Raw genomic sequence first — 20,009 nt, 5'->3', positions numbered from 1 at the left:
ATGACTGGCAGGATCCTTGAGGTACCCAACCTCTTGGATTATACCTTGTTACTAGAGCTCCGAAGAGGAGTAGAAGGACTGGCAGATGTAGGTAGAGACAGATGTGGATGAAGTGGCGTTGGATGAAGTGGCGGAGAGTGCTACAGTGCAGGAGTCCCTGGACAGCATAAGGCTAGCAGGCTGCAACAGTGCGAGAGGCACGAAGAGTGTTGCACCAATGCAGGATGGCATAGAGAGGTGTGCAACGATGCAAGATGCAGGGAGTTGTTGCAGTGGCGCAGAGGTCAGTAGAGGGAGCACTTGTTAGCGACAGAGAGAACTTCAACATCGGGAGTGTTTCTAGCCTGACAGGGATGTTGGAAGTTGGGTGGATTAGTTACTTACTTCTCAGTAACTGAGTTGCAGTGTAGTAGCAGTATGGAGTAGCACGATGCAGCATGATGAGAGGGGGATGCAGTGCAGATGCAGTGTTGGGAGGATGGACCAACAACAGCACGGATGCGAGGGAGTTGCTGTACGAATGCAACAGTGGCAGTGGCAGGGCCATGGGTAGCAGTACAGGATGCAACAATGCAGAGGATGTTGGGCGGGGAGGCCTAGCATCAACATAGGTACCGGTGCCGTATAATCAGAGTGATGCTCAGTGTGGAGTATTTACTATTACTATAGCACAGTCCTTGCTAAGAGGGAGTGTTGACTTGTGGTAGCATCGGATGTGCTCTAGCCATGAAAATTGGTGGAGAGGCTAAAGCACACGAGATCTCCAAGACCCAGAAATGGTTTGGACAGATTGTACACGGTTTGGGAGATATTAAAATAATTAATATTTTTAATCGAGTTCCTAAGTCTAAACTTAGGAAAAATAAAATATTAATGGGTATTAATATAAAACTGGGTTAGAAGGTTCCAAAAGTCATGGATTAAGCCAAATCTAATCTTAGCTGTTGATTAGAGATTTAATCTCGGTTGTTGAAGGAACAACAAGAAAAGTATAAGAAGAGGTTTGAGGGTTAGTTGGAGAACACACCAGAGTGATCAATCAGTCATTTTGCTAGAGCGGGGTTGCTAAGAAAAGTTGAATCAGTGATCAACAGCGAGGGGCAGTGAGTATGAGGTAGAGAGGCAGAGACAATATTGATAGACCAACGCAAAAGCAGAAAGAGCGAGAGCAGCAGCTGGTCCAGGGTATGCAGAGCCCAGCAGAGACGACATAGAGCTCAGAGGGACTGCGTCATCCATGCAGAAGGTAGAGGGAGTGACGCAGAGGGTCCCAGAGGCTGCGCAGTGCCCCAGAGGGCTGACGTAGAGGGTCCTGGGGCTGACACAGTGCAGTAGGAGGCTGACACAGAGGCCAGAAGGGCCATCGCTGAGCTTCAGAGTCGCTAGAGAGGGTTTCGTGGGATAGGTTTTCTGAATATCAGTTTCCGAATAGACAGGTATTGTTGCCGTGTATTTTTTCTCTATCGGGTGAGCCGGTTAGGCACCCAGTTTTACTTAAGGAAATACTGCATAATAATAAATCCTCAGAATAGCTGCACCGGTTTTCCCGCATTGGGTCTTTTCGGGGACATTTGTCCAAAAATAACGGTGTCACTTGTGTGCTTGTTTTCTTTCAGTTGATGATCTGTAGATGTTGTGACTGTATTGTGTTGATTTCGATATTTAAATGTATTAAATAACTTGTTCGAATTTAAACAAGTAGAAGAAATAAACCAATAGAATATAGATTAATTTTCTGACAGATAGACTTAAAAAATTCAACAATAGAGAGGGTGGCGTTGGTCTTGGAGCTCTGACCTTAAATACACACCTAGATCCCTGTGTTGATAGTTAGTAAGTAACCCTGATGGTACCTAGAGAGGCTGAAAGCTTTAGTCCATCTTAGTCCCACTTAGATAGATTTCCTTGGTCAGGAATCTAGTCCATGGCATTGGGGTGCCTAAATTCTTCATGGTTCATGTGTTCTGAGATCTTCCTTGTACTTGTTGCTTTGAATACCTCCCTAGTCAAGAGGGAGTGTTGAAATATGTAACTAGGTTTGATCTTCATAAATGTATTTGAGTCACAATGAAATGTACTTATCAAAAGAATGAAGAAAACATTTTTACTATTATTAGTATGACTTATTAAAGCATGGGTTTCATGCTTGGGTCATCTTGTTTGAGGTCAAAGTCCCCATTGAGGACTTCTAGGATTTATTCCGAGTCATTAGAGTCATTTTACATTTAAAGAGACCCTTCTTGGACTTTCAGATCATGTAAATTTTTTTATTTTTGAGTCAAAAATAAATTTAGTCTCCTCGACACCAAGTCGGCCTCAAGACAAGTAATTTGACCTCACAGAAGGGCTATAAATACAAGGAGTTTGAATTCATTTGGAGCCATATCATTCTTGCTCACATAGTTCAATTTCTGAAGTTGGAAGCTGGAAAAGTGCAAAGTTGAGAAAGGGCTGGAGAGGAGTGTGAGTTTCTGGAAGGAGATTGTAAACCTCAAGATTGAAATTTTGGGACAACTCTCACCTTGTTCTGAGGAGTATCAAGGGAGATCGAAGTTCTCCAAGTTTGGACGAAGTTGCTGCTGCTACTGTTGCTGAGTTGAAGCTGCTACTGGGTTGAAGCTGCTACTGGGTTGAAGCTGCTGCTGACACTGCTAGGTCGAAGTTGCTTTGGAAGGGTTGTCATCTGCAAGAAGGATTGAGGGCTGAATTGGTGTGGAGGGAATCTATGTTTGGGTCCAGAGTCTTGGATTATCTTGAGAAACTATTGAAGGAAGAATTGTTCACTGGGTTTTCCCCTAGATAGGGGTTTTTTCCCTGGCTTTCCGCTTACATCTGTTGTCCTTGTGTTATTGTTTTGATAATTGCTTGATGAACTAAAAGATAAAAGAAGAACATAAAGATAAAAGAATCAGAAGTGATTATCTACATAAGAAAATCTTTCTGCCTTTCTGATTTTCTAACAGGTTTTCCCCTGGCTGTTCGCCTACATCTGTTGTCCTTGTGTTATTGTTTTGGTAATTGCTTGATGAACTAAAAGATAAAAGAAGAACATAAAGTTAAAAGAATCATAAGTAATTATCTATACAAGAAAATCTTTTTTCCTTTTTGAGTTTTTAACAATTCAAGCATACATATCCATGGATTTGGGAAGTGTCCTCTCTCTGAAAAACAACTCTCAAGTTGTGCTGAAAAGCTGCACCCATGCATGTACTGAGAGCAGTACATGCACTAATATGAAATTGCATTGTGGTGCATATCTTCTTTGTACGTGGAAATGCATGATTTTTTTCTGCAAGCTTTACAATTGTGTTTGACAGCTATGTAGAAGTTATTAACAAAATGATTTCTTAAGCTTCTTGCATGTTGAGCTTTGGCCCTTTCCATGCAAATTGATTTTAGTTTACACTACTGCAAGCTTTACAAGTTTGTATGATAGCTATGCAAAAATAACAAAGGAAATGGTTTCTTAAGCTTCTTACATGCTGAGCTTTGGTCTTTTCTGTAAGAACCTTAAATTCAAAAAAAATTCAGAATATGTAATTTAACATAGAATTTAAATAATTAAACTAATGAAAACCAACCTGTCTGCTCTGCTGTGAAGCTCTACTGTAATTGTTCTGCTGTAATTTTGTCCTGGCTGCAATTTTTTAAAGCCCTGGCTGAAGATGCTTCTGATTTGCCCCAATTCCCGCTCCTGTTACCAAAAGACCAAAACCTCCCAGCGAAACTGGATACAAGCTAGGAACTCAGTCCAAAATGCTTTTCAATTGATGCAAACTGTTCCCCCGTCCCCAAAAACTTCAGAAACAAATAAGGCTCAGTCCTTACTATTTGTAATCTCTTGTTACCAATTTTCCTCCTCTCCACTGTGCTTCCCCGCTTCTCCCAACAGCCAAAAGATTCCCCCCCTTCGAAACCCTTCTTCCTCTCTTAAATAGTAGAGGTCCCTTCACCTCTACGCATTCGTTCACCGTCTTTATAAAAGAATATTATTTTCTGTTAAACGGTGGTTGCCTCATCATGCTTCTTGCATTTAATTGAATCAGATGACTTTACAACATAGGGTGGAATCACTTTTAACTATGACAGTTGGTGTTTTGATTTACTAAAATAGTATATAGCCATAATGATTTAAATATTATTTTATTTTTATAACATATCAGGTTTAATAATAAAGTTTATGGATTTAGTTTATTTAATATACATTTTGGGTTATATACGAGCTGATAAACCTATGAATAAACTCAATATTTTCACTATATTTCTTACTAAATGTGTATTCATTCTATTTACTAGAATTAGGTATTTAATTAACACTTTTGATAATTAATTCATTTATCTCATATTTAGACATTTTTCATGAGTAGTTGATATATATACTAGTGCAATGTATATGATGCATGCATATGTAGCTATCATATGCATACCTCACATCCATGCTAATATTGCTATGCTGCTCGTGATTCGAGATAGGTTGTTACACTTTCCATGCAAATTGTTGAGTTTATACTCCTGCTCTTGAAATAAAAACACATGATTTTTTTCCTTTTTGTGCCTTTCGTTATACTCCTTGTATGGAGCTGGTTTGTATATGTTTTTCATAATCTTTATGTTCTATACATTCTTTTGAAAATTGAACTATATTATGCAGTTTCATGAGGGTGAGGAACGTCATGTCTCCTATTAATTCAACATTGTTAATGGTTGGATTTGTGACACAATAAGGGAAGCAGTTTGGTAGTCCATGGGAGGTTCAGCTGTCAAAGAAGTGATCACTAGTTCAGTTCACATGGAATGATAAATCATGTCCACTTAAATAGAACCCCTATACCTAACTACAAAACAAAACCAATGTATACCTTTATTTCCTAATGGGTTAAACATATTTTCTTTTTTCCAGCAATGATAGGTTTTCTTGTTATGTATCTGAATATTTCAACTGGTAATTTTCAAAGCTGGAAGAAGAATGCATATATATTCACTTTTTAGTGTTGTTCTATTAGCGTTAGGAAAATTGAAGTTTGTGGTCCAAGTCAGTGCGAGTTGTCAATGAATTCAACTAATCTTTATCTCTTCTATAATTTGTGAATAAGGCTTGCTGGAATCCACACTTACCTGAAGAAAGTGCTGTTATTTTGGAAAATGGTGAGCTACGCTTGTTTGATATAAGTTCCTGTGGAGAAGCCTTAAACTGTCCTGTGAAGTTGAGCGGAAGGTCACTTCCTTTGGAACTGGCAAAACTTAGAAGTAGTGACAGTAATTTTTCCAGCAAAAGAGTAGCACGAAAAAAGTTCTGGCAAGGGATTTCAGAACTTGACTTCCAAAATAGAGAAGAATCGAAAGAGATTTGGTGGCATTGTGAATATGGCTGGCATCCACGGACATTACTTGTTGCAGGATGGAATGAAATCCAATTAGTTGATTTCAGAACTAAGAAAGGAAAAAGCTCAGATTATTCTAGTGTGTTGGCAAAGGCAAACCTTGCAGGATCCTTATATTGCAATTGTCCCTCAAGAAAAGATCGATTTGTTGCTTTTGCAAGGGCAGACTATGATATGTTCCAATTTGCAGTTGCCTCGAAACAACATGTGTTGCTGTTTGATTCTCGGCAACCTTTGACACCAATTCTACAGGTAGTTTCATCATGTGTCTTTCCCCTGCATATTGAAAACCAAAATTTTAAGTTTGTATTCAAGCCATCTGAAAATCCAGGTTCTCTGGTGCCTTTGTGAATTGTCATGCCAACTTGCAATATATGATGTCTATGTTTAGCTTTTGAGAATATTAATGAGTTTGAACTTTGAACATACATAGGTGTGTACCTTGAAATATGTGATCAATGTGTTTTGGTCTTGATGTAAATTTTAACCAAAGTAACCCCATTGAGACATCCACTGGTGTCATTGTAAAGAGATGTATTATTAAAGTATGATTCAGTATTTTGTACCAGAGGTCCTTGTAATAACATTATCTGCTAGAACATTAAGAGAGTTTGGAAAGTTACCTATTTTTGTGGTTTTGAACAATTTGGTTATGTCATTAGCTGCACAGTTATAGCAGAAATTATGGCATGGTCAAAATTTCATGACGAGGAGTTTTCTTTTTTCTGGTTTTCTTTTGTGGTACATTGTCTTTATCTGTGAGGAGTGGAATGCTGGTTTACTCATTGTTAAATGAATTCTGTTGCCTGCTAATTTCTCCATAAATCCATTTTGTTTTCCAGTGGGAGCATGGATTAAAGCAGTCTCCAGCTTATTTGCAAATGTGTAGGCTATCAGAATTGCGCACTTCTATTGGACACGAGTATAAGTGGGCATCTGATTCAGGTATGACTAGTTAAAATTCAGATATGCAATGAAACTTTTATTATTGTTGTAGGAAGACCCAAACAAGGTCCATGGGGTGTCATAAAAAACAGAGAACACACGATTTATAGAGCTCTATATATCTGGGTAAAAATATGTGATATGCAAGCGTAAAATCTCTCTCCCAAATTACATTGTAAATCAATAAATTTAATGCACTGTTTCTCTTCTTCGTACAATGGAAAGAAGGTTTTAACTTTTTTTGGCATCTAATAACTCTTTGAAAGCTTCCTACATGGCTAGCTAGAAAATGCAGCATTTACTGGATATAATGGTCATATTTTGGATTTAGACGTACTATTTAGGATTTAAGCATATAATAAAGTATTAACAATAAAATGATGTTGTTAGTTTCTGTAGCATCGAATGTGTTCTAGCCTTGAAATTTTGTGGAGAGGCTAGAATGCATGAGATCTCCAAAACTCAGATATCGTTTCTGGAAATTCCACCTAGAAATGATTTAATTAGATTATTAGTCAGTTTTTAAATATTTCCTAAGTCTAAACTTAGGGAATAATGCTAATTAATCAGAATTAATTAAGTCAAGGTGTGAATGTTCTAGAAACTCACATAGATCGACTTCAAGTTAATCTTAACCTTTGATTAAGATCTAATCTTGGTCGTTGAAGTCTCAATAGAGGATTATAAGAAGAAGTTGACGGGGATTGGAGAAATCACTTGAGAGGTTCAATTTCATGAGCAGATTGATTTCCAGAGTAGCATCAGTCAGTTTCCGGAGAGAGAGCTAGTGAGATCGAAGCAATGAGAGAGGGGCAGGGACAGTGAAGCTGGAGGAAGGATTCCAGTTCCGGTGAGTGCATTTGCAGAGAGGCAGAGGAGGCACAGTGAGGTTGACGCAAAGCAGTGTAGTAGTCTTTAGAGGCAATTCCATATCTGTTGGGGAAAGCCGAGTTTTAGTGCCAAAAGCTAGATAGAGGTTCCCAAGGGCAAGAGAGTCATTTTTCTAGACAACAGTAGACCAGACGGCTTGAGGAGAAGCTGGTTTGAGCTGAGTTTAGAAGTGACTGTGCTAGGGTGACGAGTAGCTGTGCAGAGCCAGTTTGGATGGCTCAACTTGAGTTGAGGTCAGACCCTGGATTTGCCTGTGGAGTGAGGAACTTTCCTCACTAGATTTTTCTTGCCAGTTTTTCTCTGTAGGATTGCCATTTTCGGCATCCAGTTGTACTCAGATTATTTCATGTGAAAATTCTATCACTGCAGTCTGCAACAACTGATTTACTTTACCTACTTATTTTCCAATAAGTTATTTATGAAATTCCTTCAATAAACATTAAAATAAATTGTACTGTAGATATCACACCATAATACAAAAACAAACACATGCACAAGAATTGACACAGATATTTTGGACAACAGTCCCCGGAAAAACCCAATGTGGGAAAACTGGTGCAGCAAGGTGTTGCAGCCTCAAAATTCTGCTGCCGAAACATGGGGGATAACCACCCGGTCCGGACCTTAAGACAACTCTTTTTCCATTTAAAGAGGTGGCTCCGACTGGGGATAATGGGACCAGTTTCCAAGTGTGGGTTTTAAGATGAGAGTGGGTGGTTTATGAGTGCTTTGCAATAGAATAATGGTAATCTAAGTGACCTATTCTACAATGCAATCTATCTAACTAACTTATTCTAATATAAACCCGGGTGTTCTTTATGTGATATCCGATCTACAAAGATATCTATTTAGCATGTGATAATAAAGATTGAACACAACTAAACAAAGATGATAACTTAAAATATAATTTCTTTGACTAAATAGTTAGTCAAAGGAATTTATAAAATATATTGCATATATGATGAGTTATATATGAAAATCACAACCTCAGCCAGGCATCATACAAAAGTGCAATTAATGCTTAACATAAATAATAAATCTCACATATAATCCATGAAAGTAAAGTTTTGCCACTAATTAAATGTAAAAAGAATCAATCATACACGATAATAGTACCATATGTGTGAAGTCCTGCTCATTTGACAAATGACATAGACCAACTTCTTTTTTCAAATCAAATTGTCTCCCAAGAATACAAAAGTGCATCAACAAAGGAAAGTAGTCTGATATCTAAAAGAAATGATCATGTTCCATTATTTCACCAAAGCATTCACAAACTTACAATAGTGCATTCTTTGCAAATGTTTTTGATAAAATTCTGGACCCTTCTCTAAAATCATGAGAAGGGTATAAATACTACTCTAACTAAATGTGTAAAAATAGATTATACAAAATTTGAGGAGGTTTCAAACAACCTTCCTCCTAATTAGGTAACCAACTCTAAAAATAAATAGAGGCTAAATAAACAAAACTAAGAGGATGACTCGCTGTCTACCAGCTTGTCCTTTAAGTCGCAAATATCGGTCATTGGTTGAATTTGAGGAAGTGGCTTGAAATGAGTGCTGAGCTATTTGGTGAAGATCACATCGGTGAGCGGTGGCAACATCCTTTGAGTTGTGTGAAGGGAACAATTGAGAGTCATAATCTGGCTATGTGGCTTAACCAGATATTGCCAATACGACTCCCAGTTGGTCGTGGTCAGTTTTGCAATTGCCTCTCTTTAAATCCTTGCCTTCTCTTGCCAGTCTTTATACAGAGCAGTTAAATCAGGCATTTCTTTCGTATTGCCTTCCTTGACAAGATTGGTGGCGAACAGGATGTGGTTCACTGCTTTGATGATGTTCTTTGATACTCTAGCTGCCCTTGCGACTGCTAGCTCAACCTATTTGATTCTGGCATCCCAATCTGTAAGAGAATGTCTTTATGAGTTTCTTCAATCTCGGGTAGATTGGCCTTCTTTCCATCTTTTGTTTCCTACCACTTAATGAACTCAGAGATTCTGGTGTTTAATCATTAAATTCCGTTCTCCAGTCGATTGCCTTGTTTGTCAGCTGGTCACTAGTAGTAAGATAGGGAGTAATATGCGACGTCTTTTGGCAGAAATACTCTTGCTGTCTCACTAGAAGGGAATTTAATTCCAAGGCCTCTTTGATGAACTCCTTAGTAGTGGGAACGTCCTTGTATCTTTCCATGGATTGCTGCATTTCCTGGAGTTGCATGTTTTTGGCCAATATATCAGCCTCATGGCTAATTTTCAGGACCTCCATGTCTTGCTGCAATTGCTTTAGTTGCTCCACTACCTGCCTGTTTGCGCTTGCTTTCTCTGCCTCGAGCTCTTGTTTGAGCTGCACAATTCTCTCCTCTTTCTCCCTTAGCAGAGTAGAGACCTCAATAGCCTTGTCCATAGTGGTCGATGCGTATGCTCCCATGAACTGTGATAGTCTAGTCAAGTTCTCGGCCGGACTGAAAGGAATGTCCTTCCAGACAACGTCCATGGGCTCGTTTCCAGGTGGGAATTCAGGTGCATCTACCCTTCTCCTTTTCCTCTACCTTCTAACTACAACCTTGTGGAGAGGGCTATAGAACACATCAAGTGGAGGTATTTCAGTCACTCTGAGAACAATCTCCAATGTGGGTAGAGCAGGGATAATTTCAGTATGTTGGGACGTTGTTGCTTGTTCCTCCATAGGTGTAGATTGCTTGTTGGCAAACTTGGGCTCTGTATCCTTTTGAACATGCAGAGGAGTTTTGAATTCCTCTGTTTCTTGGGCATTTGAGGCTTTGGGAGTGCCTTGCAATTTTTGATTAAACTGATCCCACTCCTACTCCAAACTACCACCTTTGGTCTCTGAACCGATTTTTGTAGCCGGGGTGCTCATCACTTGCTTCTCAACTGACTTCTTGCTGGACTCAGCTATGTTGTCGGCATCTTGGGGCTTCCCTGTGTCTGGTGTCTTCTCAGTGTTTACTTGAGAGTCTATTTGAGAGCTAGGGCCTTCACTATCAACAGTTACGCCTGGAGTAGTCTTATCCTCAGGTTTTAATAGATGCATCGGGATCACCCAGAGCCTCTCATCTTTGAATTCCTGAAATCTTTGAAAATCTTCAAGTTTTAGATTCGCTTTTGCCCATTCGAATGCTTGTTCGAAGAATATGGCTGATTGTAACAAATCCTCGAAATGATTATTATCATGATTGTATGGCTTCAGTTTAATTCCAGTAGTGACATTGTATGCCACTTTGTTTGGATCAAATTGCCTCTTAGGCAATGTATGAAGCCCGAGGGCTTCCATATGTGTTGATTCCTTAGTGGCATGAACAAAATTGGCTAAAGCAAAAGAACCACATTTGACAGGGAAAATGGGCCATAATGACTTCTTGCCGTCTTTGAGAACTTTAGTCAGGCCCTTTCCCATAGTCTGGTAGGCAATCTCTCTTGCTAATAACTTATCAGAAACATATAGAGGAAGGACGTGTGGATCAATTGTGCTACCAAAAACCCTAATATAGGTGAACCACTCTTCAATAAAATACTTGCCGACAGTAAGCAGGTTTGCTGCAGCTTCTTGGGAAAACCTAGGGGCTTTCTTATTGAAAATCATTTGATGTAGGGGCAACACAACAGCATGGAATATCTTATAGAAGTGAGGTATGTAATGTGACTCCCATATTTGTTTATGACTGAGATGGATTAGGTAAGAATCTTGTAAGGTACATTTCCAACCCATGGTTGGAAATGTCATGCAAAAATAGATAGCATCCATAATGTAGGCACTAAAATAGAAGGGAGGGAGTTTATTTGAAAAGGAGGCTTTCTTCTGTCGATATTCAGTAATGGTGGTGGCTAGGTTGTCAGATAGGATGGAATGCCAATTCATGATATGGGAATTAACATAGGCATCAATCAGAGGAATCCATTCAATTGAAAACTTAGTATTATTGGGTAGCCCATACAATCTACATAACATGGCTGCTGCATAGTTGTAGGGGTTTGCCAAAGAGGCTATAGCATACATACTCGATTTGTCATACTTGAATTTGTTTTCCAACACCCTCCAACCCTGAATTAGCTTGAAGGGGTTTGGATTCTTCTTTGCGAAGTTAGCCACAAATGTACCGTCGTAGATATCATGGGGATCAGGTATGTGGTACATCTTCTTCAGATCCTCTGCTCTGAACGACCCAATGAGCTCCATCTTTGAATTCTTGAACTGCATATCTTCAATTATAAGGTTTTCAATCACCCACTTGATCATATCTGTATAGGGGAGGATTTTAGCCCTTGCTCCTATCCTATGAAGGAATGAACAGGAAGCATCTCTACATTGGAGTTCTGAAGGCCTTTTGGAGTTAGCTGTTGCTCTTGTAACAGTGATTTTAGGACGCTCGTCCTCCAACCTATTGTAAATTACTTCCCAAGCTGTTGCACCTTCGACAGCGTCACAAACTGTATCAGCAAAGATAGGAGCCATCTCTGTAAACTCAGCTTCAACAATGGTCTGTTTGCTCTGTTTCTGCATCACCTTTCTAAGGGACATGTCTTTTGTCGCTTTCCTGAGATAGACAAGATATATTAGCACAGACGATATCTAGCAATTAAGATTGAAAACTATTGTGAAATGACTTTGGATCGTGAGAAAGGTTTTAATGAGATACTTTATTATAACTACCCATAACCAGGAAAATGATTATCCTTCCTCGAGTTGCTAAATATTTAATAACCTGTCAACTCGTTTGTTTTAGCATTTAAAACGTAATTATTCCACATGTTTTACCGGACTTAATCGTGCATCGCGGTCTTAAAAGGGATACAATATAGTGTTACCGGATGTGTTAAGCGAAATGCGATTGCGAGATCGCAATATCGCATTTCGCAAATCGTTTGTGGTTGTTCTAATGGCATGGTCAAGTTTTTTGCGAACTATGCGAAGTGTGAAATACGATTGCGAAATGACCAGGTGATGTTATCGCAGCAGGAGACCTAATTGCATATTGCACTTTTGTAACAGTTTTTTAACATGGTCATGTGGAAAAGTGCGATTTGCGATATGGATTTCATCCTTAGCTAGTTTTGCAAGGTTTTGCTAGGAATTTTCTTAGAGTTAGGGTTTTATTATCCTAAGCCTAAAAGTTTAAAAGGGTCCCCATTTACAACTCTAAGCCTAGCTATTGTTTGTTATAAATGGAGGGGGGGTTGTTTCGTAGTACAACACAAGGGAGGATTTTATTATTGAACAATTCTTCAGTACAACAGGGTGCCAAACTGGCTTACCCAACAGAGAGAAAAATTCTCTAGCACTTCTCCAGTCTCTGCGTCAGCCTGGTTGATCTCCCTGAAGCTCCCAGACACTCTGCATCAGCCCCTGCGTCTCTACGTCAACACTGGGCCTCTCTGTGTCACCCACGCAGGCCTTCCAATGATTTGCAGTCTGCTGCTGCCTCTGCATCTGCCTCTCCAACCTCTGCGCTGGTCTCCTGGTGTTGTTCCCGACTCTCTGCTTCGTACTTGCTGCCTCCTGTTGCTGTCCAGACCATTAGTTTGAATTTCTTAGCTAAGCCCGCTCCAGAAATTGAACTAATTGGTCTCCCTTAGTATTTTTTCCAACTGACCCTCAAGCCTCTTCTTATACTTTTCTAGTTTATCCATCAACGACCGAGATTAAATCTCTAATCAACGACTAAGATTAGATTTGGCTTGATCCATGACTTTTGGACCCTTCTAACCCAGTTTTATATTAATACCCATTAATATTTTATTTTTCCTAAGTTTAGACTTAGGAACTCCATTAAAAATATTAATTATTTTAATATCTCCCAAACCAGTTAGAATTTTCCCAAACCATTTCTGGGTCTTGGAGATCTCATGTGATTTAGCCTCTCCACCAATTTTCATGGCTAGAGCACATCAGATACTACCCCAAATCAACACTCCCTCTTAGTGAGGATTGTGCTCTCCTCACTGAGTATCACCCTGATCATCCAACATTTGTCCCTGTGTTGATACTAGGCCTACTTGCCTAACATCCTCTGCACTGCTACATTTGTACGACAACTCCCTCTGCATTCGTGCTACTGTTGGTTCTTTCTCCCAACACTGCATCTGCACTGCAACTCCCTCTGCATCCGTGCTGCTGTTGGTCCTTCTTCCCAACACCGTATCTTCACTGCAATCTTTTCTTGCCTTGTTGCAACGTGCTACTGTGCACTGCTATCGCACTACAACAGCTACTGAAACAGATTCTTTATCATCCCCATCTTTTCCCAGAAATAATCAAACTTTGTTCTTCCAAGGGCCTTGGTGAGGATGTCTGCCACCTGTTCTCCTGTAGGAGTGTAGCTCAACTGTACAGTGCCTCGTTGGACACAGTCTTTGACAAAGTGACACTGGATATCAATATTCTTTGACCGATCATGAAACATTGGATTCTTAGAGAGCTTTATGCAACTCTAATTATCACACATGATCTTGGTCGCCTCCATTTTTCTTCTGAGTAGGTTCACAAGCAGTTTTCTAAGTCATATGGCCTCACACGAAGCTGTGCTCGCTGCCATATATTCTGCCTCAGATGAGCTTAGAGCCACGGACTTCTGTTTCCTACCGTGCTAGGAGGTCATTCTTGATCCAATGTTGAAATAGTACCCAGAGTTACTTTTCCAATCCACTGAATTTGTGGCCCAATCTGCATCAGTAAATCCACTCAATCTGATATCCTTTCTCCTGGTGTACAAGAGTCCATAATCGAATGTTCCTTGTAAATGCTTGAGAACATGTTTGGCTGCTGCCCAGTGTGCCCTCTTCGGTTCCACCATGAATTGACGGAGGGTGTTGACAGCGTAGCAAATCTTTGGCCTGGTATTGACCAGATACATCAGGGACACTATGAGCTGCCTGTATAAGATGGGATCAACATCCTTGTCTTCTGATGCATCAATCTTCTTCTAGTTGCTGATCGTTGGAGTAACCATGGGTCTACAGTCCTCCATCCTGGATCTCTTCAGGATTTCTGTAGCATATCTCCCTTGCCCAAGGAAGATCTCTCCCTTTTGCTGCAAAACTTCCAACCCTAGGAAATAATGCAGCCATCCCAAATCGTTCATATCGAATGTTGTGGCTAGATTCTTCTTGTAGTTCCTGATGAGCCTGGATGATCCTGTCAGAAAGAGATCATCCACGTACAATACCAAGATTAGCGGCTCATTCTCTACAACCAGATAATAGAGATTTGGATCTGCGTCACTCTTAACAAATCCCATCTTTTGCATGTAGCGATCGATTCGACCATACCATGCTCTAGGTACCTGTTTAAGCCCATACAAGGCTTTCTTGAACCTGAATACATGAGACTTCTTCTCATGTGTCTCAAAGCCCTTTGGTTGTTCAATGTATACCTCTTTTGCTATCACCCTGTTCAGAAATGCCATTTTGACATCCATTTGATGAATCTCGCACCCCATCTGAGTTGCAAGAGATATCATGGTTCTAATAGATGTATACCTGGCTACTTGGGCGAAGGTCTCTTCATAGTTAATTCCTTCCTTTTGAGCATACCTCTTAGCCACAAACCTGGCTTTATATTTCTCAACACTGCCATCTGCAGTGTATTTGATCTTGTAGATCCATCTTGAACCTACCATTGATCTGCCTTGAGGCCTTGGCACTACCTCCTAGACATCGTTCACCATTATGGAGTTGTACTCCTCTACCATCGCATCTAGCCAAACCTGATGTTGAGCTGCCTCTGGAAACTGGCAAGCTCCCCATCCTGAGCTACTAATGCCTGATATCTATCTGGTTGTTTTCGCTCCCTCTTATTGTTTCTTGGCGCACTGATGAAGTCCTCTGCATCTTGCAGAATCTGACAAAGTTCCCTGCTAGTTCTTCGTCTGCCAATAGGTGCTTCTGTTAGCTCCTCTTCATCCTGTGAATCTTCCTGACCCAAGGAAGAATTCTTTACTTTTGGTGGTTGAAGAGGTTTAACGAACAACTCTTCTTTTGACTACTCCTTGGAAGGCATTTCACGAGATTTTCTGAAAGCCTTGTCCTCCATGAACTTCACATCTTGTCGAACCACTACCTTCCTGCTCCTTGGAAGATAGATTCTGTATGCCTTAGCGTTCTCGCTATATCCCACTAGATATCCTTTTTCCGCAGTTTGATCCAGCTTTTTCCTCTTTTCCTCGGGTACGCGACAATATGTTAAACTCCCAAATATCCTAAAATGACTGACTTCAGGCATCTTCCCTGTGAAAAATTTCTCTAGAGTAATCTTGCCCAATGCCCGATGAGGAGTCCTATTTTGAACATAGACTGATGTGTTGCATGCTTCTGCGCATAGTGATTTTGGCATATCCCGATCATACGTCATGGCCCTAGTTGCTTCTACAATAGTCCCGTTCTTCCTTTCTACTACTGCATTCTGCTCTGGAGTGTAAGGAGTTGTCCACTCTCTTCTAATGCCCTCCTTAGCGCAAAAATCAGTGAAGTCCTTATCGACATACCCTCCACCATTATCTGAGCGCAAAACTTTTATTTTATTCCCAGTCAGATTCTCTACCAAAGCCTTGAACTTTTTGAATCGACAGAAAACCTCGTCCTTGGTTTTCAGAAAATAAATCCAGGTTTTCCTTGAGTGGTCATCAATGAAGGTAAGGAAGTACTCGACACCACTAAGAGATTTAGTGGACACAGGTCTCTGAGTGTATCAATCTTAGTACACTCTTGGTCCTGTTTTTACTTCTAGGAAATGCTGCTTTGGCATACCTTCCTAGAGCACATCCTCTGCATACATCATCGCATTCCGACTAAGATCCGGAACTCCTGTTACAGTGCTCTTGAGAATTCTCAGAGCCCCATGGTGCAAATGTCCCATTCTTCTATGCCATAGTTCGTTCAAATCCTTGTCTCCATGACTGCCTATTAGTGCTATTGGTGATTTTAGTTGTAGTCTATACAACCTGTTACTTTTTATCCCGATCTGCACTTTCTTTTTCCACCTCCGGTGTTTGAGGTATACTTTCTCCTTGATGAAGAAGACGTCATAACCTTTGCCTTGAAGTTGCGACACGGAAAGTAAGTTCATTCCCAATCCTAGTACATGCAACACATTGGTAGCATGGAACTGCTCTCCCAATTTTGTTTGAAAAACTATGGTACCCCTCCCTACTGGGGTACACTTTGCCTTGTTCCCCAAGGTAATCTGAAAGTTCATCTTCTCCTCCCGATAATCTGAGAAACATTCCCGGATTCTCGTCATATGCCAAGAGGCTCCACTGTCTATATACCATACCCCTGATGATGTAGAACTAGTCATACAAGCCACTTTTTCTTCCAGCCCGGAAGCCAACATAGAGAAATCGAAATCTCTTTCTCTTGTGCAATCTTTTGAAAATCGGTGCGAGTCTCCTGACGTATATGCCTCTGCATCATGGTCTCGACCCATAATTGATTTTCCCTTCCTGTCTCTGGTTACTTGCTCTGATACCATGTGAAAATTCTATCACTGCAACAATTGATTTACTTTACCTACTTATTTTCCAATAAATTATTTACGAAATTCCTTCAATAAACATTAAAATAAATTCTGTTGCAGATATCAAACCATAATATAGAAACAAACACATGCACAAGAATTGACACAGATATTTTGGACAATAGTCCTCGGAAAAACCCAATGTGGGAAAACCGATGCAGCAAGGGAGGATTTTATTATTCAACAATTCTTCAGTACAACAGGGTGCTAAACTGGCTTACCCAATATAGAGAAAAATTCTCCAGCACTTCTCCAGTCTCTATGTCAGCGTGGCTAACCTCTGCGAAGCTCCTAGACACTCTGCGTCAGCCCCTACCTCTCCGCGTCAGCACTGGGCCTCTCTGCGTCACCCACGCAGGCCCTCCAGTGACTGCGTAGTCTGCTGCTACCTTTGGTCTGCCCGAGAGGCTTTGCGTCTGCCTCTCCAACCTTTGCGCTGGTCTCCTGGTGCTGTTCCCGATTCTCTGCTCCATACTTGTTGCCTCTTGCTGCTCTCCATACCACTAGTTTGAATTTCTTAGCTAACCCCGCTTGAGAATTTGAACTGACTGGTCTCCCTCAATATTTTTTCCAACTGACCCTCAAGCTTCTTCTTATACTTTTCTCGTTGGTCCATCAACGATCGAAATTAAATCTCTAATCAACGACTAAAATTAGATTTGGCTTGATCCATGACTTTTGGACCCTTCTAACCCAGTTTTATATTAATACCCATTAATATTTTATTTTTCCCAAGTTTAGACTTAGTAGCTCCATTAAAAATATTAATTATTTTAATATCTCCCAAACCGGTTAGAATCAGCCCAAACTCTTTTTGGGTCTTGGAGATCTCATGTGCTTTAGCCTCTCCACCAATTTTCATGGCTAGAGCACATCCGATGCTACCCCAAATCAACATTTCACTGCTACATAATAATAAAACCCTCAGCTGTTGCATCGGTTTTCTCAAGTTGGATTTTTCCGAGGACATTGGTGTTGATCTAGATTGTCATTGATGTCAATATGGCAACATTTTGGATAGTAAATAATGATGTGAAGCCAAGCAGAGCAGATTCATGAAGCAACAGGAGCAGGAAGAGTTCATCAAAATCCATCAAAGAAGAGTTATCGGAAGAAGAGTTATCGGAGCATAGAAGAACTATCGGAAGAAGAGCTATCAGAGCAGTGTATCGGATAGGAGTAAAGAGAAACCACAGGAGCGACGAGCCAAGACAATGCAGATCTATCGCATATGCCAAGAGTAAGAGCCATATCGGAGGAAGTAATGAACCCCCGATTGCGATATGAGTTACAGACCCGATGGTCCCATTACAATTCACCTTAATGAAATACCGCATTCGCCTATCGGAATGTTCATATCGCAAATCATAAGGGATGTATATCCAAATCCTCTGATTGCGATAACATTGCGGACCCGTTGCACCATTATAGTATGACTTAATGAAATATCGCATCCGCAATAATCGCAAGTTTCAAAGGGATGTCAAAACGCCGATTATGATATAATACGCGGACCCAATAGCTCCATAGAATATACCTTTATGTAGTATCGCGTCCAGGTATCGGGGAAGTTATGCAAATCATAAGGGTTGTCACCGCCGAAACGCTGATTGCGATAAGACTTGTGAACCCAACCGTCGATTGCGATATTACTGTGGACCCGACGGAGTGCCGATTGCGATGGAGTTGTGGACCCAACAGATCTATTGACGATGGTTTAATATTATATCGCCTTTGCTTCATCAACAGTATGAATATCGACCATGTTACATCGGTGATGTTAAGAGTTGCGATTGCGGGACCTCCGAAAGTTGCGATTGCGATTAAAAATATGACGTGGCATGTGGGGACCTCTATTAATGTGGATTTTCATGAAGGTTGCAATTGCGGGGGTAAGGTGATGACGTGGCAGGCCCTCCGATATATTTTAATATACCACCTCATGCACAAGTCGGCCCCTCCACCTTTGAACGTGTCGTTTCGATTCATTGGCAAAACTCATACATACATACATATATATATATATATATATATATATATATACAAGTTGAAATGCTTCACTTGAGTCAGGCGTATCAGGCATCTATCACAGAGAACAAGGAAAGTTCACAACTCGTGAACTGGAAGAAACAGAGGAAGCCGAAGGTTTGGCAGATGCAGAAGGTGCAGTAGAAGCCGAAGGCCGAGCGAAGAAGGAAGCTGAAGATAGAGTGGGAGGACAATCTTTTGACCTGATTCATCTTGAAAGATAGGGTCGGAGCCCTTGGGGTTGGTGCCTTAGAATTGGAAGGATTGGTGTCCTTGGAGTTGGTGCTCCTAAATCCAAGGTTGGTGCCTTGACAAGATAGGGTCGAAGCCCTAGAGGTCGGAGCCTCATCAAAACCAAGTTAGAGCTTGGAGCACATTTAAATTGTATGTATTATTTTACTCAATAAAATTATACTTATACATTTCTCTATTTAAATTGTGAAGAATTAAACTGGTAATAATAAAAATTGAAAGAAAACACTGATTCACCCCCCCTCTTAGTATTTCCAACAATTGGTCCAAAAATAACTGTCATTTTATGTGTGTGTGCTAGTATTTCTGCCAACGTTTATTTCTTTCGCAGTTTTATTGTTGTTGGTTGCAGTGTGAGTCATTCAGTATTTGTTGTAGGAAACAATAAATAAATTGTTAAATAAAATAAACAATTAGGAGAATAATTTCCAGTGGTTGCAATAGGATTCAGGTTTTTGAATTTTCACAGATGTATCATGAGAGTCAATTGATGCAGTTATTTAAAAATTTAGGTATTTAATAGTTACATAGCTACTCCCCTCTTTCCTACCATGCAAAGAGATATTGTATCTTGTTGTAACGAACAAAGTTCGTACACTGAGAGGAATGCTCTGATACCAATGAAACGGACAAGGCTCGTTATCGCAGGGTAGACACTCGAAAAGCCTTGGAATATGTAGATCTCCGTTGATGATACAAGAATATATATTAAAATGTATGAATGAGAATGATGTTACAAATGAGAGTGAGGGCCTGCTTTTATACCCTAAGCAGGTGTCCCTTTATGAACAGTCATGTCGTTAGGGACATACCTTTTCACTAACTAATCACTAATTAATCATTATTTAGAATGTGTTATTATTATTTATATTTACATTATTTATATCTATATTTTATTCATAACATTGTCTTAAAAGCTTTGTCCTCAAAGCTTACTGATGAGAGGCTTGATCTCTTTTCCTGTTTCGAATATCTTCTCGTC

The 20,009-nt window shown here is 40.2% G+C and overlaps 1 protein-coding gene across 4 annotated transcripts in view; it reads left to right on the top strand.

Annotated features, from left to right (window-relative positions):
• The window catches only part of LOC149198125 (uncharacterized), a 328,910-nt gene that overhangs the window by 226,465 nt on the left and 82,436 nt on the right, over positions 1-20,009 (top strand). For all 4 annotated transcript variants that reach the window (XM_089406109.1, XM_089406107.1, XM_089406108.1 and 1 more), the window contains 2 exons: positions 5,094-5,633; positions 6,224-6,326. In XM_089406109.1, coding sequence (XP_089262235.1) covers positions 5,094-5,633; positions 6,224-6,326 — 643 coding nt within the window. The remainder of the gene's footprint in view (positions 1-5,093; positions 5,634-6,223; positions 6,327-20,009) is intronic.

This window comes from Pinus tabuliformis, chromosome 2_2 (genome assembly GCF_031772625.1).
Source record: "Pinus tabuliformis cultivar Carrire ecotype Pingquan chromosome 2_2, CPIR1, whole genome shotgun sequence".
Classification (NCBI taxonomy): domain Eukaryota; kingdom Viridiplantae; phylum Streptophyta; class Pinopsida; order Pinales; family Pinaceae; genus Pinus; species Pinus tabuliformis.
Note: the sequence above shows the minus strand (reverse complement) of the source record. Positions and strands in the feature narration are given on the sequence as shown.